This window comes from Elgaria multicarinata, chromosome 3 (genome assembly GCF_023053635.1).
Source record: "Elgaria multicarinata webbii isolate HBS135686 ecotype San Diego chromosome 3, rElgMul1.1.pri, whole genome shotgun sequence".
NCBI lineage: Eukaryota > Metazoa > Chordata > Lepidosauria > Squamata > Anguidae > Elgaria > Elgaria multicarinata.
The window spans coordinates 152,918,757-152,942,303 of record NC_086173.1 but is presented as its reverse complement, the minus strand read 5'-3'; the positions used below and the strand labels follow the sequence as shown (position 1 = coordinate 152,942,303).

Genomic DNA, 23,547 nt, shown 5'->3' with positions numbered 1-23,547 from the left:
TAACCCACAATTTACCTCTGTGATGTGCAAACCGGGTCAAAGGACTCCATCACACCTCTCCCCCCGCCCTGGTTTGTCTCCACCTTTTTTTACCTCCATTTCATAAGCGCTGCAAGGCTCACACATGGTCCCTTTCACATGGCTTTTCGCTTGTTTGCGCTTCCACTCCACCCCGCCCCTTCGCCTTCCTCCTTCAGTTATTGGTTGTGGTACTCTGATGGGCATGGGCTCCTCCCCCACCCCCCTCACTCTGGCTTTGTTATATAGCAATTACTTTTAAGGTTTCATCTGAGCCCCATTTCTGCAGGCAACAGGGTGGTGGTGGGCAGTTGGAGCACTAAAAAGTCCATTCAACTGACTAACAAAATCCTAAGACAACCATGCTGGAGGAGAACCGCCCCGCCCTCTTCTTTTGTTGGCAAGGCTACATTGGCACATGCCCCCAGCAAAGGAAAAAACAAGAGGGGGAAATAAGCTAGACTTTCCCCGCACTGAAATAAAATGCAACAAGGGGGGTGAGATGAGTGCTGGACAGGGATGCCGTCATATTTGTACCGTGCTGCAAATCCACATACCAGGAATGGTGAGTGTACGATAAATCACTGGAGTGCTGGAGCTTAAAAGATTTGCAAATAAAAAAAAATATTAAGTAAAATATACAAATGTAGTGTCCTCCATAAATTCATGCCCATTCTTTTAAAAATCAGTTTTCTTTGGGATCCTCCAGGAAACGCCATATTTTTACATGCTGATGTTTTCCTGGTGAGTCATGTGGTGGAACCCGAAACCACAGGTCACTGTGGTTCACTGAGTGGTGGTCACAGACTCTCAAGACACAATTTCTCCCTCTTTAGAAGGTTTATTACAAGCAGCGCTGCAGGGTGACAGTCTCAGCAGACCTGATGAACTGCCCAATAATTTCAGGAAAGGCTAACATATTTATAGAGTCAGTTCCCCTTAGATACAATGGTAGAACTTTCTCACCAATCATAATACAGCTCTGCAATACAACAACCAATGAGAAGCAAAGAGTTTAAGTACTTCTCTGACTAGAAGACACTACATGGGTATTGCAACAGTTTCAGCAAAAACAACTCCATCTGTTTCTTGCCTTGCAGACATCGCCCTCCACCCTACAACTGCCGGAGTGGACACCGCCTGTCTTGTGACATCAGCTTAATCATGAAAGCAATTGCAGCCTTAAAAATGTTTTAAAGAAGCAGGAAGCCATGAACTTTATGGTTTATATAGCTAATGATTTCTAGAGCCATTTTCCTATACCTGGGGCATGGTAAAAGAGCCACCCAGCTTGATTTCTTCGACAGTCATTTACAAAGAAGTAAATGCCCACTTCCTGAAAGCCAAGAAAGTGATACTAATTCTGCCTGCAGTGTACGAAAGCCATGGCTGCTGCTGGGAGTCCCGTCCAGGAGCTCTGTGAGGAAGCCTCTTGTCCCATCTGCCTGGATTATTTCAGGGATCCAGTGACGGTTACAGAGTGTGGCCACAATTTCTGCCGAGCCTGCCTGATCCAGTGCTGGGGGGAGGAGGAGACAGAGGCCTCCTGCCCCAAATGTAGAGGAGCCTTCCAGAAAGGGAATCTCAGGCCAAATCAGCAGCTGGCTAAGATTGTTGAAATTGCCAAGAAACTCAGAGATGAGGGGGAAGAAGAGAAGGGGCAATTCTGTGACAAGGGGGTTCCTTTGGAGGAGGCTTCCCAGAAGCACAAGGTAGGAAATCAATGCAGATCTCGATAGAGAGCGGGAAGAGCTGTAGGTTCTTTTGGGGAAGTTTTCTGTAAAATCACTGCAATAAGAATTTATTGGGATTAAACTATTTCTTCATTACATTTCTATACAGTCCAATAATGCATGTGGTTCAAAGCATGAATGTAAAGAACGTGCATGTTCTTTGTTTTGCAAATAGCAGCCACAAGAAGCCTGAGATGACTCAGAATGGTGGAGGGTGGAGGTTTTTCCTATTCTGCTGCACTCTGTAACAAACATGGGCTAAGTTATGTATATATAAATAACAAGGGCAACTGAAATGACCAAGGGGCTGAAGCAACTCCCCTATGAGGAAAGGGTACAATGCTTGGGACTGTTTAGATTTGGGGAGGGGGAAATGGCAAGGAAGGGGAGACATGATAGAGGTGTATAAAACTCTGCATGGCGTAGGGAGGTATTTCTGTTCAGTCGTTCCATGTGTGCTCACCTAATTTTAGCTGCAAAATCAATGGGATATAAGCATTTAAAGCTCTTTGATTGCAAATGTTCAACTGGGACTTTGTATTTTGGCTTTATTTTTAATGAGGGGAGGGAGACTCTGAACCTTCCAAGATCTCAGATCTTGAGGAGGGAGGAGCTGTAGCTTCTCTGCTTATTATTAGCTTCATCCCACCAGCCTTATATTGAGCTGTTGCAGCCAAATCTACGCAAAAGACTAAAATGACGGCGACATTATAGTCTGCGTTAAGTGTGAAGGACTCAGATGACGTTTAACCACGATATATTCCCCTCTTTTAGTCTCTCCTTTATTTCTTCCTTTGTTTTCATCCTTTCTAACCAATCTTTTAACTTCATTACCTTTCCTTCTTTTAAACTTTTTCCCAACTCTTTTTTAAAGTTTTCCGGAAAGTTCCTCATCATTATCACTGGTGATATTGGGGAAATACTCACCAGTGATAATGATGAGGAACTTTCCGGAAAACTTAAAAAAAGAGTTGGGGAAAAGTTTTTTTTATAAGTCTTTTTTATATCATCACCACATTTCCCAGTGATTTTTTAAAAGGGGTTTCTCTATTTCTTCCCCCCATTTCTTTGCATAATCTCTAAAAAAGATATTTTCTAATTTCCATTCTATATCCTCTCCCTTTCTAACCTCCAACCAACTTAAATCTCCTCTTCCTATCATACTTTCTACTACATGTCTCAATCAGCTACGTGATATATAGCTTTAGGTTTGGGAGCCCTAGCCCTCCTTTTTTCTGCATTACATACCAACTTTTTTTAAATTAAGTCTCGCCTTTCTATCTGAAGCTAGTCTAAACTGATCCGCGCCACCAAGTCCACCTGTGCCTTGAGTATTATTTATTTATTATTTATTATTATTTATTACATTTATATACTGCCCCATAGCCGAAGCTCTCTGGGTGGTTTACAAAAGTTAAAACAGTAAACATTAAAAAAGTATACAAAATTTAAGAATCATCAGAAACATAAAAACAACAATATAAAAACAACAGTATTCATTTAAAAACAACAGTTCTGGGGTCCATTAGAAAACAAACTTAGTGTTGTTAAATGCTGTTAAACGCCTGGGAGAAGAGAAAAGTCTTAACCTGGCACCTGAAAGATAACAGTGTTGGCATCAGGAAGATCATTCCACAGTCGGGGGGCCACCACTGAAAAGCCGTCTCCCTTGTTGCCATCCTCCGAGCTCCCCTCGGAGTAGGCACTCGGAGGAGGACCTTAGATGTTGAGCGCAGTGTACGGGGTAGGTTCATGTCGGGAGAGGCGTTCCGTCAGGTATTGCAGTCCCAAGCCATGTAGGACTTTATAGGTTAAAACCAGCACCTTGAATTGGGCTCAGAAACGTATAGGCAGCCAATGCAAGCGGGCCAGAATCAGTTGTGGATTCAAGAACGCCCCCAAACTATTACTATAGAGTGGAACCCCCTCCAGAACAGGTTGAACATCACTTAGCTGGGCAGGCAAACTTCCTACTAACAGTACCTCCATGTTCTTGATTAAGTCTCTCAGTTCATTAGGCCCTCATCCAGTCCATTACCGTACCCAAACAGAATGACAGAATAAAAAAAAGTATTTTCCTTTTCAAATGTAAAGAACTCTCTGAAAGTAGTTTATGGAAACAGAGTTTTGACAGGTTGTGGTGGTGACCCCCATCCCATCTCAGTGCAACTTAGACTCAGGGCATGACTAGATGGAGCAATATCCCGGGGATCACCCCAGGATCATCCCTGTGCGTCCACATGATGCACAGGGGATCCCAGGAGCAGGGAGGGATGATCCCTACCTTTCCCAGGGATAAGGCCCTACCGAAGACCGCAGGAGGTGTGCCCGGGCATCCCGTTTTTATCGTAAGGATCCAGGGCACGGAGCTCTTCAGGAGCTCCGTACCCATCATGGGTGGGGTGGGGAGAATGGGAGTATTTAAAAAAAAAAAAAAAAACTTACCTCTTCATTTGAGCGCTCAAGCACTCACCTTGAGTAAAAAAAATAAAATCCAAAATGGCGGGTGTGACATCCTCCATCCTCCTGGGATGTCCTGTGCCACATGTAGACTGAGGGGGAGGATCTTGTGATCAGCATATTGCGAGATCCTCCCCTTCAAGTCCCCTGTTGTAGACATGCTCTCAGACTCCAAATGTGGGACTGTCTTCACAGTTCTTTGTTGCCGCCACATTCAGGAGGATAATCCGATGCAGGAGGCAGCATAGGCTTTCCAGGAGCCATTTGGCTCCCCAGGACCACCTCCTGCCCTCTGCCCACCTTCCGGTTACCAATCAGGAGTTGCCAACTGCTGGGGAATGCCAGAGCGATCTCCACGCCAGAGCGAGATCAGACAACGGAAGGACCATGGTGACTTAACACCAGTGTAAAAAGTTGGGATGAGTCACAGGAAAGCCCTGCAATGGCTGTGAGTTGGCTGATGCGTCGTATATCCAATGTAGTACCACCATGCAGCCACCACAGGGCTTTTAAAATGTATAGACGACCCCCTGTTGTAATAAAGTCTATGGGATGAAACAGTCATCTGATGGCCTCCCCAGTACAAAAATGGATGGCAGGGAATGAGCATCTTGTTCAACTCCTCTTTCTCTCTCTCTAAACCAAAACATGACTATTGTTTTTGCTTCAGGAGGTGATTCGTCATCGTCTGGACAGTCTGAGAAAAGAGAGAGAAAGAATTCTGGCATATCAAGCAGACACAGAAAAGGAAAATGAAGATCTGCTTGTAAGTATCAATATTACAATGAAGGCAACAAGGACTTTAACCAATGGCCCTTTCTACACTGTGATTTTTCCCCAGGTCATCCCTGTGCATTCAAATGACTCACAGAGGATCCTGGGAGCAGGCAGGGATGACCCCTCCATTTTCCCGGGATAACTGCTTCCACAGTTATCTTGATTTTACCTGCAGTCCCGGGACGATCCAAAGGACCGTGGGCAGTGTGGGCGCCTGTCCCGGCTTTTTCCCTCCTCCCCACTAGTAGCGGGGGATAGCAGAGGGAAGGAGCCGGGCCAGGGGGAGTCCAGGGACATCAAGGGGGGAGCAGGGTTGGGGCTTTTTTTGTTTTTGGTTTTTTTGCATTTTGCTGGAGTGCAATTGCACTCTGGCTCCAGCATCTTTTTTAAAAAAATAATGGCGGGCGCGCTGGGTGTGATGTCCCTCTTCCCTTCTGGGACGTCGTGCTTCCTTTTGGACGCCCACGGAAGATCACAGAAGCAGGTAAGTCTGCGATCCTCCCCCCCTCCCTCCCTCGACACCCTTAGGTGTAGAAATGTTCACAGTGTGTAAAAATATGTCATAAAATATGAAGAAATTAAAAGCCAAAGGCAGCCCGGCTGTACAGAAGAGCTCTTGTTTGGAATGGCTGAACCTACAATAACAGCTGTTAATGAAGAGCTGAGAGTGGGCCCTGGTACATCTTTAGGAATCTTTTTCTCTATTGAATGTGGATTTAGTATTTGTGAAAGTACCTTTTCTGTAAAATTCTTTTAAGCTACTTGATACCGCGAAGAGTGGCCCTATTCAATCTATTTCTTGCAGGCACAAACCAAAGCAGAGAGGGAAAAGGCAGTGGCTGAGTTCAGAGGACTACATCAGTTTCTGGAAGGACTAGAGAGGCTTCTGTTGGCCCAGTTGGAAGCGGTGGAGAAGGAGATTGCCAGGAAAAGGGAGGAGCACCTGGGCAGACTCTCTGAAGAACTCTCCTCTCTGGAAAGTCTCATCCGGGAGATGGAGGAGAAATGTCAGCAGCCAGCGAGTGAATTCATGCAGGTAAGATGGAGGCAGAAAATCTTCATGCCTCCTTCGTCTACAGAAGGAAGGGGCCCAAGGCAGGCATTGCAGACCCCCTAGGCAGTTTAGCAACCATGAAGTGTTTCCTTCAAGAGAATTTTTGCCAATGCAAAGGTGGGAAAATTTACACCCCAATATCCCGCTGTCTTTGACATGGAATGGAAGGCTTCGAGCTTTATCACACCAGCGTTATACTGTGCAACCACTGCGAATTGCATGCAAAGGACTCCTAATATCATCCGAGCGGCCACTGGGGCGCAGGAGCAGGTTTTGAAGAAAAATTAAACAAATATTTACATCCGCGTAAGCTTTAAAGATAAAGACATCAAAATTGGCACAGTAATAGATATTAAGGAGAGCTTTAAGCCAGTTTATTCCTGAATTAGCACACCTGGTAATTTCGATGAGCCAGCTGCTTTTGCTGAAGAGGCACCGCACTGCCTCCAACTCCATTGCACCCGAAAAACTTGTGCACAAATTTGTACACATCTGTTACATAGAGGAGCATCCAAGGTGAACAGGACTGTCCCTTTATCTTTGTATGGAATTGGAATTTTCTGTGTAATGTTGATAAGATCTCTTGCTTCTTTCACTGCTCTGCAATTGCATTTTGTCCTAATGGCTCCCAGTTAGAAACTGTTCCTGCCCTGCTTATGGGCTTTCCTGAAATATCTGGTTAGCCAGTGTTGGGGACAGGTTGGTGGATTAGCCAGACTCTTGCTCTGACCCTGGGCTGCTCCTGTGTACTGCCCCAGGGCTTGAAGCATTGTCACTGCTGGCATCTCTCTTATTTGTAAAGGGAAATGCGACCTTCTCGGAGTATTTTCTTGCCACAAAAGAGAGACCCAAAATTGTCAGAGTGACTGTGCACAGGGAAATGGGTCACAATCCAAAAGTGCATTGCAAGATCAATCCAGATAGGTTGCGGCAAAGCTGTTGCCACCATGTTGGGCAATTGTGAAATTGTGAAAGTGGGTCCCATGTTGCAGGTTGGGAGTATGAGGTGGGTCTTGGATGTAGACCAGTGGAAGAACACTATCTTAAAATGCACATCAACGTCTCTCTCTTGTGAAAACCTGACAGTCTGATCAAGGCCTCTTTAACCCCCATTGGAGGATGTTTTATCCATTTCTCATAGACCTTGAGTGGGGGGTCCTATGTGGAAGCATCACCAGGTGAGCATGAGAGGGACCAGGGCACCATAGATGGGTGACTGGCAGGCCCTGACTTCCCTCTTCTCTCTCCTTTCCTTGCAGGACGTGAGAAGCACCTTGCGGAGGTAAGTGGATCCCACTCATTTCCATGATGTTGGGTGGAGGACATGGGAAGAATGTGGCTCTCTCCGTGCTCCTGGACAAACGATATAGGTCTCCAACATCTCACAGATTAAAACTGGGACAAGCACTGCTTTTCTTCCTCCCCTCCATCACACATGGTTGAAGGCTCCTCTCTGCTTTCAAAACGCACATCTCACCCCAAAACACACATACAAAAACTCCACAGACCAAACATCAAAACTCACCTGCCCGACAGACTCCAAAACACAGGCAAGACACAGACCATTAACACTAACTACACACAAAAGTACCCCATGTGCCCTACTCACCCCAAGTCACGCTGACTTGTGTGGCTGCTGAAGGGTTCTGTATGGGCCCGTGTGGCTCACCACCACCCCAACAAAAGTTGCCCATCCCTGCTCTAGGCTTTCTGCACTTTCTTTTTTATCCATTTGGGAATCCTGGATTGGATGGGTGGTGGATTACTCTTGTTTTTTTCTCCACCAGGAGTCAGAAGGAGACATTTGAGAATCCAGTGGCTTTCCCTCCAGAGCTGAAGTGGAGGATCTGGGACTTCCATGAAATTAATCCTTCTCTGGAGAAAGCCATGAAGCAATTCAAAGGTAATGAAGCATGGCTGCAAGGGTTCAGTGCTTGGCATTATTTTATTTTATTTTGTTGGTGCTACTAATGGTGGCAACAGCAGTAAACAGCAGGCTTCCATTTTGGCAGCCCAGCCACCATTTTGTTTTCCTCTAGGAATACCTCAAGTGCATTTTGTTGCCCAGCCAGCCAGCCTGGAGAGGTTTTTTTGTGTGTTTTCAACAGCCAGAATAATTTCTATCATCCACAACCTCCTTGCTTACTGTTGCTTGCTCACTCATGAATCTAAACTGCAGGAAAGAGATAAGGAATGAGTTCCCTTTGGGGACCCCACTGCTTATCTTGACTGGGAGTTCTGTCCATTTATTCCTTTCTTTCCACGCTCCTCACCCTAGATACCATCTCACTCATTCATGGATTAAATAGCTATGGCCCTCATTCATCCTTTGGGGTCTACACCACATGTCCATTGTGAGAACTGTCCATTTCCGTTTCTTTAAATCAGTCTGCCCACCACCCCATCACATCATTCCTTTGTCCCTCTCTTGGTAGAAGATGGTATGCAACTGTGTCTCCCCCCATGAGGGAAAATGGGGGGAGCTCTGCATCCATATCTCTGATCTAATGTGGCGGGGTTGGGTGTTGGGTATCATCTGCACAGGGAAGATCAGTCCTGCCACTCATTCCCCTCACCCCCACTATCTCTGATCTCAGATCAGAGATAGCTGTGGGGATGGTGCTTGGCAGGCATTGGGACTTGCCACCACCATTGAGAGTGGCCACACTTCCAAGCTTGGGGATAGTTGTGGGCGTGAGAAGTGGCAGGCATTGGGACTGCTCCAATGAGGGGTCACTCTCAACCTAGCGCAGGTGAATCCTAATGCTCAGGCCACCACACATCCCTGCTACTTATCTCCAATCAGAGCCAGCTCTGTGGAGGCCCCCTGAGGGGATTTTTCCAGAGTGTGGGGTTTGGAGACTATGCTCAATCCCCTGAGGAATGCCAAGAGGCTGCGCAGGCTGGATTGGGTTGCCCCATGGGTTGGATTAGGCCTACAGGTGGGAAGTTCTCCACCCTTGCTTTAGATAGCTATGAATTCATGAGGACCTATCCTCATATTGAATGACAACTAAGTAGACACAGAAACAGATGAAGGAATTTTTTAAAAGCTTTTTGGAGCTGCAGGTACATAAAATTTACAAAGGGTGACCATATTCTGGAAACCAAAAAGGAGGACAACATGGCCGGCCCCACTGGCTACAGATGAAATGAAAAGCCGCACTTTGGGGCTTGAATCAGCAACCTGGCATGAAGCAGGTTGCTGAGGAACATGTATAGGATTAAGCTGTTATTTGGAAACAGTTTAAACTTACAAAGAGGTTTTCCCTTCTGCCAGATTGGTTTCTACTGGATTCATAGATGGTATGTCTGTTAAAGTTTCTATAATTTCCCTTCCCCAGATGCACTGCTACCTGGACTACATCTGAAGAAAGGTAAATTTCCAATGAGAACCAAGTACATGGGAGGGATGTGGACTGGTCAGGCATTTTGCTGGATGTTTTCAATGGGGGTTAAACATTCTGTGGCTAGAGACTGTTTAACCCCATTGAGTCAGGAGATCCGAGTTGTAGTCCCCACTCAGCCATGGAAACCCACTGGGTGACTTTGGGCCAGTCACAGACTCTCAGCCCAACCCACCTCACAGGGTTGTTGTTGTGAGGATAAAGTGGAAAGGAGGAGGAGGAGGATTATGTACGCTGCCTTGGGTTCCTTGCAGGAAAAAAAGGTGGGATATAAATGCAATAATAAATAAATGCATGTTAGGACTCTCCATATGTACAATGAAGGCCCAGATGGCAATAGGCTCCTCCCCTCCACATTTCCCATGCATTGAAATGCACTTTTGCAAGACGTGTCCATTTATAGAGGTGACTGCGCCTAGGGAGGGCTCCATACAATCAGGACATGTGAGAAAGCAAAGTTCCCAATGATGTGGAGCTCTGGCCATCCATGCACACCTGAGCAGGCAGAAGTACATCACAGAGGAACATTTAAAAAGACAGAATAGTCTGACCAACATTGAGCCTGGTCATTTTATATTAATTGGTATTTTATAATATTAGAATTTATTTATAGTCATATGGGTTGAGCCTAGGTAGAGGTACAGCTTGGACACTCCAGTAGACAGTTCTAAAGTTGACAGATCACCAGAAAGACTCATCCAGACCCCTCCAAATATTTACTTTTCATGGCAACATATCACTGCGGCTGTTTGTAAGTTAAATGTGCTAGCAAGTTATCTGCATATAAAAGGGATTCCAGGACAAACCTGTCCAAGGGGGTGTTTATACGTACATGGGAAAGGCCCTGGGGGGTGGCTCTGCAGTGGTACTGTGTCATTTATATTTATTTATTTAAGCATTTTTATCCAGAAAACGCTCTTACGGCGGCTTACAAAAATATTTCTTGACAGTCCCTCCCCACATGCTTACAATCTAAAAAACATGACACAAAAGGAAAGGGGATTGGGAGGGAGGAGGAACAACTTGATTCTGCTTTGAGCATTTGAGTTTTTCATGCTGAGTTGTTTCCATGATCTCTGATTTTAGAGGGAATCAGTGATTCCTGTGAGGTGTTAAGACTGAAGACCTCCATCATTGCCCTAGAGGATTCTGCTGATCTTCTCTTTTCCTCCCCTCTTTCCATCCCCAACAGCAAATGCAACTCTGGATCCAGACACGGCTCATCCCAGGCTCATCCTGTCGGAGGGTCATAAAAGCATGAAATGGGGATACAATAGTCAAGATCTGCCCAACAGTCCTGAGAGATTTGACCATCATGATTTTGTGCTGGGATGTGAGGGATTCACGGCAGGCAGACATTTCTGGGAAATCAGTGTGGGAAGTGAGGGAGACTGGGCTGTGGGGGTCGCCAGAAAGTCTGTGAGGAGAAAAGGCCTGCTTGACTTTAGTCCTAAGGAAGGGTTCTGGGTTCTGAGGTATGGTGGAGGTGTATATAGGGCTTGCGACCCCCCTCTTTTCCCTCCTGTGTCCCTGAATGGGGAGCTGAAGGGGATCCGAGTATTCTTGAACTGTGATGAAGGGCAAGTGTCCTTTTACGATGCTGACAGAGGGACCCTCCTCTATGCCTTCTCTGGAGCCTCCTTTGCAGGAGAAACTATTCTGCCTTTCTTTCATGTATGGGGAAAAGCTCACCTCAGCATCTCTCCGTAAGGCAGCTCAGAGCCTTCCTCACTTTCCCTCCTCTGCAGACCAGACTGGTTAGTCTCTAAGCATCAAACCTCCCTTTGTCGAGGGCCCCTTTTCCCCTTTTGCAAAGGCCCCCTGAGAGGCCTCCAGTTGCAGCCACCAGAACTACATGGACTAAAATGGTGCCTGATTTCCTCCCTCCCTTTTCCCAGACTTCCCTAATCCCTTATTTATTAAAGAGACAGAAGCACATCAATAATCCAGGGGTTGCCCATACGTAGGCAAACCCCTGTGATAATTGCAAATCTTTCTCAGTTATATGTTGCAGCCGTAGATTCACAGCCAACATGGGGCTTTCCCGCAAAGCTGCACTGTGAAAAAATCATGGACCTACCCTGACTTTTAGTCTGCTATCAAATGTACAAAAACAGGCTCCCGTGGGCTCCTTGATGATGCAAGTGTGGGAGTGGTCTCAATCTCTTTGTTTGACCATGGAGAAATGTAATTTCAATGGTGTCACTCTTGAAAATGGTGCGTTTGAGTGCTGCATGCAAAAAACAAAATGGCCACCATCGCAAACACTTTCCCCCATTTATCTAAGTAACCGTCCGTTTAATTAAATAATTTTTTATACAGAAAATGTTTCTCCTTCAATTCTACACAAAAAGGTCATTACGTATTTTTAGGACCTACCATTTTATCAAAAATTGACTTTTAAGGTTAACAAATGAAAATAGCGGTATCAAAAGTTAAAAGTTGTTCTGTGAACAATGTCACCAGTCATCTCTTAACAGTGGAAACAATAAAGATTATGTAACCATCCGTTTAGTTAAATATTTTTTTATACAGAAAATGTTTCTCCTTCAATTCTACACAAAAAGTTCATTACGTATTTTTAGGACCTACCATTTTATCAAAAATTGACTTTTAAGGTTAACAAATGAAAATAGCAGTATCAAAAATTAAAAGTTGTTCTGTGAACATTAATGTCACCAGTCATCTCTTAACAGTGGAAACAATAAAGATTATGTGTAATTAAACAACAATTACACATAATTGTTACACATAAATGCACAGGGGTTTAGCCAGTGCATATTGATATGTATGATACTGTTTCTAGTGCCACTGGATATCAATTATTAGACAGAGGTGCTTGCTGTCAAAGGCCGCAACCTGGGTTTGGAAGTGTGTCAACCAGTTCTGGATGGGGTTACACTCCCCCTGAAAGACTGTGTTCGCAGTTGGGGTTGCTCCTGGATCCGTCACTCCAAATGACAGCCCAGATAGATATGATGGACAGGAGTGCCTACTATCAGCTTCAGCTGATATGCCAGCTGCACTCCTTCCTAAAGTCGGAAGACCTAAAGATGGTAGTGCACGCACTGGTAACTTCAAGGCTCGACTTCTGCAATGCGCTCTATTACTTGTCCAGAAACTTCAACTAGTTCAAAATATGGCAGGCAGGCTAGTCACCAGTACACCTAGGGTTGACCAAATTATGCCAGTTTTAAAATCTCTTCACTGGCTGCCAATTAGTTTCCCGGTGAAGTATAAAGTGTTGGTTATCACCTTTAAAGCCCTACATGGTCTGGGTCCAGGCTACCTGTGGGATCACCTTCTCACGTACAATTCACCCCTCACACGCGGGTCCTCTGGGAGGAATTTCCTTCAGTCAGCCAAAACTAGGCTGACAGGTATTACCCAGAGGATCTTCTCTTCTGCTGCTCCCAGACTGTGGAACGGCCTGCCGTAGGAGATTCGTCAACTTAACAGTTTTTAGCATTTAAGAAAACTATAAAGACTGAGCTCTTCCAACAGGCCTATCCAGTGGAATTTTAGGGTGTTTTTTAAGGATGTTTTAACAGTGTATACTATGTTTTTAATCAGTATTTTATGTATTTTATTTTTACTGCTGTTCCTGCCTCGATCAAAATGGAGAGGCAGGTAAGATTATTGTTGTTAGTATTATTATTATTATTGGCTTCTCAAAACAGAGTTGTTATCAGGAGGCACTGGAAGCAGCCTAGTGTAGGCACCTGCCTGACCTCCAGGGGCAAAGAATTTCACAGAGAAGGGGCTACTACACTAAAGGTTCTTCTCCTGGTGGATTCCAATTGGGCCATAGGTCCACGTGGAATGACCAGGAGCATGCCCTCCAATGACCTCAGTGATCGGGTAGGGTGGTAAGGGAGAAGGCACTCTCTCAGGTTCACAGGGGTTATCCTATCACAGTGGTCCATTCAGCAGAAAGAAAAGCAGCATTGGTACCATGGGCATCCCTAATATCACATCGGGTTGCTCCTTCTGTCAATACATTAACATGTTCATTCACTTATTCTCGATTGGTGTATCCCATTATTAACATTATTTAAAGACATTGGCACATTGTCAAGGAACTTCCAGGATGCAGTGATTTTCCTTACTTTGGTTTGAAACGCTCCAGGAATCTAAAGGATTTACTGGTACATACTGATGTTGACCGGAAGTGCGGGAACGCAGCCTCCAGCCCCGCCCACTCGCGTCGCACGTACGGTGACCATATGAAAAGGAGGACAGGGCTCCTGTATCTTTAACGGTAATGTAGAAGAGGGAATTTCAGCAGGTGTCAATTGAAGAGGATGAGATTTCCTCTTCATCACAACAGTTAAAGCTACACTAGCTATAGTAAAGTGACCAGATACAAAAGAGGGCCGGGCTTCTGCAGCTTTAACTGTTCTGATGAAGAGGGAATTTCACCCTCTTCAATTGACACCTGCTGAAATTCCCTTATCTACATTACTGTTAAAGATACAGCAGCCCTGTCCTCCGCTTCATATGGTCAACCTAGTTCAACGTGAAGGGAGTGGCTGGGGGCTGCGTGTGGGAAGTGAAGGAAACACCTCTAAACTCTCTCTCCTGCAGAGATCTCTTGCTGCTGTTCTGTTCCCATGGAAAATGTCTCAGGTCAAGGTCAGGCCTATGTAAGATAGGCCTTATCAGTGTCCTATCTCTCACACCCCTCTCATCTCATAAACCAGTGGGAGGCCTGATAAAACGCAATTGCCTTGTTTACCATGGCTGGGCCTCACTCTACAGCATCCTCATTCAACTCAGAGTTGGTTTCAATTGGGGCCAGGTCTTCCAGAGGGGAATTTTCCCAGTAGTGGTCTCCACTTAAAAAAAAAAAAAAACTCTCCACAGATTTTCCACAGTCTAAGTATAAATGTATTAAGTTATGGTAATAAAGAATGGGGAAATTGGGGGAGAATAGGGTATTTGGTGGAAAGTCATTTTGTACTCCTCGGGCTGTGTGTGTTTACTTTAATTATCTTCTCTGAGCCTTCAGAGTGGAGTTCGCTAACAACTCAAAAGAATAGATTTTAAGAGAAGCTCAGCTATCTAGCATTTAAAGCAAATACCCTTGGTATAAGTTGACTTCTTTCTTTTTGCACTTGTAACTTAGCACATGGTTGGTTAGTATAGGTGGGTATATATTAGCTAGGGTGACCATATGAAAAGGAGGACAGGTGCTCCTGCATCTTTAGCAGTTGTATAGAAAAGGGAATTTCAGCAGGTGTCATTGGTATGCATGTAGCACCTGGTGAAAATCCCTCTTCATCACAACAGTTAAAACTGAATCTCCCATGGGTAAGAGTAAATCCCTAAAAGCTGGATGAAGTAAAAGCTTCCTCTGAGCATGTGAAAAGTTTTACCCGGATTTCCGAGCAACCACCACCAGCACCCATACATTTGGGCTCATGTTCTAGCAGCCTTCTTGGCACAAAGGTAACGGGTACAATGCCACATAGCTTCTGATAAGCAATTATCAGAATTGCTGCTTCATCTCTTTATTTTGCTCATATTATAAAAAACTAGTGAAAAGGCCCATCATATGACAGGTATATTTATTTTGTTAGCACTTCTTTGAATACAACACTTTTGGTATACGCTTTTCTAAAATTTTGAACCAACTTCCCCTGTTCTTTCCCATCAATAATTTTTAACTTTATGTCCTTAGAGTGGGTTTTGGCCCCTCTGCTAGGCCATGTAACCACTTCTGTTTTTTTAACTTTATTTTTATTCACAAAGATAAAATATTTACCCAGACCCATCTGTTATGAATCTTGTTAACATTTTTTTTATAACTGCTGAGGAGCTTAGCCTTGTTTAGCCTTGCTAACATTTTTATAAACACTGAGGAAGTTAGCCTTCTATCAAATTTACCCTCATGAGACAAATTAGTGACTGAGAATGGGTTTTGGCCGTCTGCTAGGCCGGAAGCTCCTGGCAGTTATTTTTCTGGAACTTCCCTAGAAGGCCGCAGTTCCGAGAAACGTCGCTAGATGGCACCAGAGGGCAAAAACTATAACTGGTGAGGAGGAGCACTCTGGCATTTTATATATAGGACTAGCAAGAAAGCCCATCATACGACAGGTGTAGAAGAGCGGTCTGGTGAGGAGGTTAGTGGGTTTTGGTCCCTCTGCCAGGCTGGAAGCTCCTAGCAGTTATCTTTCCTCGGAACTTGGAACTTCCATAGAAGGCCGCAGTTCCGAGAAACGTCACTAGATGGCGCCAGAGGGTAAAACCTAGAAGCGGAACTTCTTGGAACTTCCCTAGATGGCAGTTATTTTTCTTGGTAGATGGCAGTTATTTTTCTTGGAACTTCCATAGAAGGCCCTGTGAGCTCAGAATTTTTAAACATGCAAATAGGAGAGAAGGCAGAGGCAGTGGATTGGCCTACTGGTTGGCGATGTCATTGTGACATCACCAACCAGTAGGCCAATCCACTGCCTCTGCCTTCTCTCCTATTTGCATAGGTGGCTTGGAGGAGGCCTCTGGGCTTTTATATATATAGAGATTAGCACAGGGCTTTATAGCTTAACAATGTTCACTCTCTATAAACTATAAACATAACTCCCATTATTTTGCATCAGTATAATCACAGAAAAGTTACTCTTAACTGGACATTTTTTCCAATCTCTACTCTGATGCAAATAAAATAAAAACCAAATAATTAATTTCGTGTGTGTATGTATATATATATATATATATATATATATATATATATATATATAGTATATACACATCATCATCATCATGATAAGAATAATAATAGCAAAATATAACTTCCCTCCTTAGAGTTGTCTTTCAGTTAAGATTATGAAAATATATGGAGGGGTTCTTTTTGCTTCCCCTAATCACAGTTGCCAAAGTGTAAAGGAAAAAATGAAATTAGGAAGGTCCAAAAAAAAACCCTTTCTCTTCTCCCTGCCCCACCAGGGTCTTTTGTGCTGGGTGGGTCAGGTGAAGTCTGGGTGGGTGCAAGACTGAGCAGCTGACTAAGACCACACACATCGGATAAAAAAAAGGAGGGACCACCTGGAGGCCCAGGTGAGGTGGGCCGGCTGAATAAAGCCACGTAAATGCAACCACTGGCCATGCTGGAGGTCCGGGCAGAAGCAGGCACGACCAGCCAAATCAAGCCATGTACGTGCCACAGCTGAACAAGGAGGGTTGCACTGGCCCAGGCAGAAGCAAGCCATTACTCGTGAGGCACCGCTTTACCTTACTTACCACACAGTGAAGGAGAAGGCAGCAGCAGCCAGCTGACATGAGGCTGGAAGTGGTGAGCTGCAGCTGGGCCTGCACAGGAGGGGCTTGGAGGCTGAGTACCCGGAAGTGCCAGAATGCAGTCCCCAGTCCCTCGGAGCACCTCGATCTGGCGCTTTTCTCGATCAGCGCTATTGCACCAGCCAAGAAAAGTCACGGATGTGTGAGGAGAGGGGAGGGGCTGGAGGCCGCTTTCCCAGAAGTGTGAGAACGCGGTCCCTAGTCCCTCACAGTGCCTCGATCTGGGGCTTTTCTTGGTCGGCGCTGTCCTGGATGTGCGACGGGAGGGGCTGGAGGCCGTGTTCCCAGAAGTGCAGGAACGCGTCCTTCCCAGGCCTTTCCCCGGTAAATTGGGGGCCATTCCAAGTTGCCCCAGATATCCCTGTTTTCCCGGAGGTCTCCGGGCCATCTGGTCACCCTACCACAAGCCCACTTCCAGCTCCAATTGAAGCAGTGGGGAGGTGGGAAAATGCAGTTTCTGGGGCCTCCAGAAGTGTGTCATTCTCATAGAATCATAGAATCATATAATAGCAGAGTTGGAAGGGGCCTACAAGGCCATCGAGTCCAACCCCCTGCTCAATGCAGGAATCCACCCTAAAGCATCCCTGACAGATGCTTGTCCAGCTGCCTCTTGAAGGCCTCTAGTGTGGGAGAGGCCACAACCTCAGCAGGCAACTGATTCCATTGTCGTACTGCTCTAACAGTCAGGAAGTTTTTCCTGATATCCAGCTGGAATCTGGCTTCCTTTAACTTGAGCCTGTTCTTCCGTGTCCTGCACTCTGGGAGGATTGAGAAGAGATCCTGGCCCTCCTCTGTGTGACAACCTTTTAAGGATTTGAAGAGTGCTATCATGTCTCCCCTGCCCAATGCTTTCCCTTCCTCTGCCTGTCTTTCCTGCCCACCCCACCCCCACTGCTCCTATCGGGGCCTCTTCTAAAATTTTCTCTATTATCTTTGAGAAATACTGGAGAACAGATAAAGGACTGGAGGAGGGCAAATAGTGTCCCTATTTTCTAAAAAGTGCATAAAGGAAGATCTGGGGAATTCTAGACCAGGCATCAGTACCTGGGGAGATACCAGAGCAGATAATAAAGTGCTGGATTTGTCCTCAGGAATAGTGGAGCTTGTTTAAATAACCCATAATTTACCATTGGGATGTGCAAACCAGTGCAAAATATATAAATGTAACATCCTGAAATTCATGCCCATTATCTTTTTTTTAAAAAAATTCTATATTGAGAGACAGATCCTCCAGGAAATTCCATAATTTTACATACTAATGATTTCAAGGTGTGTCATTTACAAACAGATAAACGCCTACTCACTGTAAGCAAAGAAAGTGAAACTAATTCTGTCTCCAGTTTACGAAAGCCATGGCTGCTGCTGAGAGTCCCGTCCAGGATCTCTGTGAAGAAGTCAGTTGTTCCATCTGCCTGGATTATTTCAGGGATCCAGTGACTGTTGTAGAATGTGGCCACAATTTCTGCCAAGGCTGCCTGACCCAGTACTGTGGGGAGTTGGGCAGAAAGGCCTCCTGCCCCCAGTGTAGAGGAACCTTCCAGAAGGGGAATCTCAGGCCAAATAGGGCGCTGGCTAATGTTGCCAAAATTGCCAAGAAATTCAGAGATCAGGGGGTTAAAGAGAGAGAAGATAAGGGGAGAGTCTGTGAGAAACACCAGGAGCCCCTGAAGCTCTTCTGCAAAGACCATGAAACCCCCATCTGTGTGGTGTGTGACAGATCCAAGGAACACGAAGGTCACAAAGTGGTTCCTCTGGAGGAGGCTTCCCAGGAATACAAGGTAGGAAATCAATGGTGATTTGGATTAGAGGGCAAAGAACTGTGAATCCTTCTTGGGAAATTCTCTGCAACGCTTCTCCAATAATAAATTATTGAGCACTCTAAAGTATTTCTTTATTACATTTCTGTGATATGAATGCTATTAACATGCATGTTCTTTGTTTGTGAAGAGCAGCCAAGGGAAGCCTGAGAAGATTCAGGATGGCGGAGGGGTGGTGGTGGAAGTTTTCCCCTTCCTGGCCGCTCTCTATGCTTATATGGGTGAAGTTATGTATATTTTAGCAACAAAGGCAACCAAAATGACCAAGGGGCTGGAGCAACTTCCCTGTGAGGAAAGGTTACAATGCTTTGGACTGCTAAGATTAAACAGAAATGGGGGCAAGTAAGGGGCAACATGATCGACGTGTATAAGTGTATAACGTTATGCATGGCGTGGGGTAGAAAAAGTGGACTCACACCCTCCCATTAGGCAAACTACCTGCCCACCCCCTGCTGAATCACAGCAACCCTGCTGATCTTGTTCCACACCAGAGCTGTGATAGAGGTGCAGGGGGCAAGAGGGCATAAATCATCTCTCTCCACTGTAGATGCTTATCGTTCCCATATCTTGCTCTGTCTCTGCTGCCGTTTCCAAGGCTCCAACAGCAAGCTGGGTGTATTTGTGCATAATGCAATATTTGTTGTATAGGGCCAAACAATATTACAGTGAGGTATAATTGTATGTGGCCGATAGAGAAAGATTCAAACTAAAACAAGAGAGGGTATTGTTAAATACAGTACAGGATTGCCTTCAGCCATTGCGCCATACTACCACAGTCCAAGTTTGTGCGCATCTGTGTTCATTGGTTCCTTCTGTGCTCTGCTTATTCCAGCTGCAAAACCAATGGGACAAAAGCACTTAAAGCTCTTTGACAGCAAATGTTCAGTAGGACTTTGTACTTTGGGTTTGTCTATAATGAGGCGAGGGAGACTCTGAACTTTCCAAGATTTCAGATCTTGAGTGGGAGGAGCTGCAGGCTCTCTTCTTATTATATCTCCCCTCATAAGACCTTCCCAGATATCCTTCGAATTCCCATTTCTGAGGAATGTTAAAATCTCAGGACAAGGGGAAGCTCTGCCCTTGGGAAGCATCATGTGGGAGGGGCTGCAGGAAGTTTAAAAGTTTAAAACTACAATATGAAAATAAAATAATCAAACAGAAGGTAGCAGCAGTACTGGATAAAAACAAATTGAAAAACTCAAAAGGCCGGGAGAATAAAAGGTGTTCACCCGGTGCCAAAATGAACACAACATAGGTGCGAGGTGAACCTCTCTGGGAAATTCATTCCACAATTTATTTATTATTTATTTATTATTTATTTATTAAATTTATACACCGCCCCATAGCCGAAGCTGTCTGGGCAGTTTACAAAAGTTAAAAAGAGTGAACATTAAAAAAGTATACAAAATTTAAAGCCATCAAAAAAATACAAAAACAACAGTATCCATTTTAAACACAACAGTGTTTAAATACTGTATTTCTTCGATTGTAAGATGCCATCGATTGTAAGACGCACACTAATTTCAGTACCACCAACAGAAGAAAAACCCCTAAGACACACCTGCAATTCTAAGACGCACCCCATTTTTAGAGATGTTTATATGGGAAAAAAGTGTGTCTTAGAATCAAAGAAATAGGGTAATAATATTATTATTTATTATTTATTGCATTTTTATACTGCCCCATAGCTGAAACTCTCTGGGTGGTTCACATAAGATAAAAACACTTAAAAACAATACACAAAGATTAAAAAACCACAAAAACAAGCAAAATACACATACATTTTAAACCACTATAACTACTGTAAAAATGATGAGCCAAAAAACAGACCCAGGCTCATTACATATTGCTAAATGCCTGGGAGAATAGTGTTGATCTGGCACGAAAAAGATGACCATGTTGGCGCCACACAGGCCTCGTCAGGGAGATTGTTCCACAGTTGGGGGGGGGGCACACAGAGAAGGGCCTCTCTCTCTTGTCACCCCCCTCTGAGCTTCCCTTGGAGTAGGCAACCGGAGGAGGACCTTAGATGTTGAACGTAGTGTTCGGGTAGGTTCATGTCGGGAGAGGCGTTCCATCAGGTATTGCAGTCCCAAGCCATGTAAGGCTTTATAGGTAAAAACCAGCACCTTGAATTGTGCTCGGAAACATACAGGCAGTCAATGCAAGTGGGCCAGAGTGAGTCTTATATGCTCGAACCTTCTGGTCCCAGTTATCAATCTGGTCACTGAATTTTGCACAAGCTGCAGCTTCTGAACTGTCTTCAAAGGCAGCCCCACATAGAGTGCATTACAGTAATCTAATTTGGAGGTTACCAGAGCGTAAACAACTGCAACCAGGTTAGCCCTGTCCAGATAGGGATGTTGCTGGGCCACCAACCAAAGCTGATAAAAGGCACTCCGTGCCACCGAGGCCACCTGGGCCTCAAGTGACAGAGATGGTTCTAGGAGAACCCCCAAACTACAAACCTGCTCCTTCAGGGGGTGTGCAACCCCATCCAGAACGGTTTCGTCCTTGTCTTCTCCTTGATTTGGTGGTCGGTAGTAGACTCCGATTATCATGTTCTTTTTATTCCTTGCCCCATTTATTTTAATCCAGATGCACTCGCCTGTATTCCTGTGCAGGGATAGGTATTTTTAACATATACATATATATATATATATATTAATTATATTTATATATAGTGCAACTCCACCTCCTTTTCTATTTCTTCTGTTCTTTTTGAACAAGTTATATCCTTCAATTGCTATATTCCACTCATGGGAGTCATCCCACCAAGTTTCAGTTATACCTATCAAGTCGTATTTGCCTTCATGTAATAATTCAAGGGGGAGTCTACACACAGTCTTTGGGGCGCCCTGAAGGCGCTTCAGGGCGCCCCGAAAACGCTCATGTAGTATGTACCTTAATCGTCCCCAGAAGAGGAGGAGGAGGAGGCGTGCTTGGGCGGGCTGCTCCAGGCTCCGTTTCCCTTTAGCCAGCAGGCCCTGCGAGAGCTCCCAGCAGCGGGGCTGGGCCGTGGGAGGGAAGAGAGCGGATGGGCGAGGAAAGGGGCGGTGGCCTGGAGCAGCCCGCCCGCAGTCTGTGCCGCCGAAGCACACCTCCTCCTCCGCCTCTTCTGGGGACGATTAAGGTACATACTACACGAGCGTTTTCGGGGCGCCCTGAAGCGCCTCCAGGGCACCCCGAAGACTGTGTGTAGACTCCCCCCCAAGTTCGTTCTGTTTATATACCAACATAGTTGGTATATAAAAGGTGCTTCGAGCCACCAATCCTACCTGTGCCTCTAGTGACAGTTCTGTGCGCCCAAACTACTAACCTGGTCCTTTGGGGGAAGTGGAACCCCCTACAGAACAGGTTGAACATCACTTAGCTGGGCAGACAAATGCCTCACTAAGAGTATCTCCATCTTGTCTGGATTCAGCCTCAGTTTATTGGCCCTCTTCCAGACCATTTACACTCCCAAATAGAATGACAGAATGAAAAAAAGCAGTTTCCTTTTCAAATGTAAAGAACTTTCTGAAAGTATTTATTGAACCAGAGTTTTGATAAATCATGGTATTGTGGTCTCCATCCTATCTCATTACATTTTCGACTCAGACTCCAGGTGGGGGTGCTGCCCTCACAGTTCCAGGTTCCCGCTGCTTTGGGGGAAACCCTGCACTTTCTCTGCTGAGGGGTGGCAGCGGGTAATCCCAACACAGGAGGCAATGTGGCTTTCTGGCAGCCATTTGGCTCACCAGACCCACCCCCTGCCCAGCTTCTGGTGACCAATCAGGGGCCGCCATCCACCCTCGAGCACCTCTGTCTCCACACTAGAGCGAGGTCAGATGACAGAAGGGCCATGTTGATTTCACTCCAGCGTAAAAAGTTGGGGTAGGTCTCCAATGTTTTAAATGCAGAATTTCACAGGAAAGTGGCTGTGAATTGGCTGGTGCATTGTATAACCAATGCAGTGCCACCATGAAGCCAATTGCTGTTGTTGTTGTTTATTCGTTCAGTCGTTTCCGACTCTTCGTGACTTCATGGACCAGCCCACGCCAGAGCTTTCTGTCGGCTGTCGCCTCCCCTAGCTTCCCCAAGGTCAAGTCTGTCACCTCCAGAATATCATCCATCCATCTTGCCTTTGGTCGGCCCCTCTTCCTTTTGCCTTCCACTTTCCCTAGCATCAGCCTCTTCTCCAGGGTATCCTGTCTTCTCATTATGTGGCCAAAGTACTTCACTTTTGCCTTTAATACCATTCCCTCAAGTGAGCAGTCTGGCTTTCTTTCCTGGAGTATGGACTGGTTTGATCTTCTTGCAGTCCAAGGCACTCTCAGGATTTTCCTCCAACACCACAGTTCAAAAGCATCTATCTTCCTTCGCTCAGCTTTCCTTATGGTCCAGCTCTCGCAGCCATAGGTTACTACGGGGAATACCATTGCTTTAACTATGCGGACCTTTGTTGTCAGTGTGGTGTCTCTGCTCTTAACTATTTTATCAAGATTTGTCATTGCTCTCCTCCCAAGAAGTAAACGTCTTCTGATTTCTTGGCTGCAGTCAGCGTCTGCAGTAATCTTTGCGCCCAGAAATACAAAGTTTGTCACTGCCTCCACGTTTTCTCCCTCTATTTGCCAGTTATCAATCAAGCTGGTTGCCATAATCTTGGTTTTTTTGAGGTTTAACTGCAACCCAGCTTTTGCACTTTCTTCTTTCTTCTTTGTCATAAGGCTTATGAAGCCAATACGGAGCTTTTAAAACATAAAGACCACCCCCTGATGTAGTAACTTCTTTGGCTATAATGGGATTAAAAAGTCACCTGAGAGCCCCCCATGCAGTACAAAAAAATGATGGCAGGGAACAAGCATCTTGTTCAACTCCTCTCTCTCTAAACCTAATGTGAGTATTGTTTTTGATTCAGGAACTGATCCATCGTCGCCTGGAGAGTTTGAGGAAAGAGAGAGGAAGAATTCTGTCATATAAGGCAGATACAGAAAAGGAAAATG

General features: G+C 45.2%; 2 protein-coding genes across 2 annotated transcripts in view; both read left to right on the top strand.

Moving 5' to 3' along the window:
* The window catches only part of LOC134396049 (E3 ubiquitin-protein ligase TRIM7-like), a 247,771-nt gene that overhangs the window by 89,474 nt on the left and 134,750 nt on the right, over positions 1-23,547 (top strand). The window contains exon 8 of the mRNA XM_063122387.1: positions 18,504-18,523. Within this exon, the coding sequence (XP_062978457.1) occupies positions 18,504-18,523 (20 nt within the window). The remainder of the gene's footprint in view (positions 1-18,503; positions 18,524-23,547) is intronic.
* Positions 1,404-11,159, top strand: LOC134396076 (E3 ubiquitin-protein ligase TRIM7-like). Its single transcript, XM_063122427.1, has 7 exons — positions 1,404-1,730; positions 4,882-4,977; positions 5,794-6,024; positions 7,302-7,324; positions 7,830-7,945; positions 9,387-9,419; positions 10,642-11,159. Exons 1-7 carry the CDS (start codon positions 1,404-1,406, stop codon positions 11,157-11,159), a joined length of 1,344 nt encoding a protein of 447 aa, XP_062978497.1.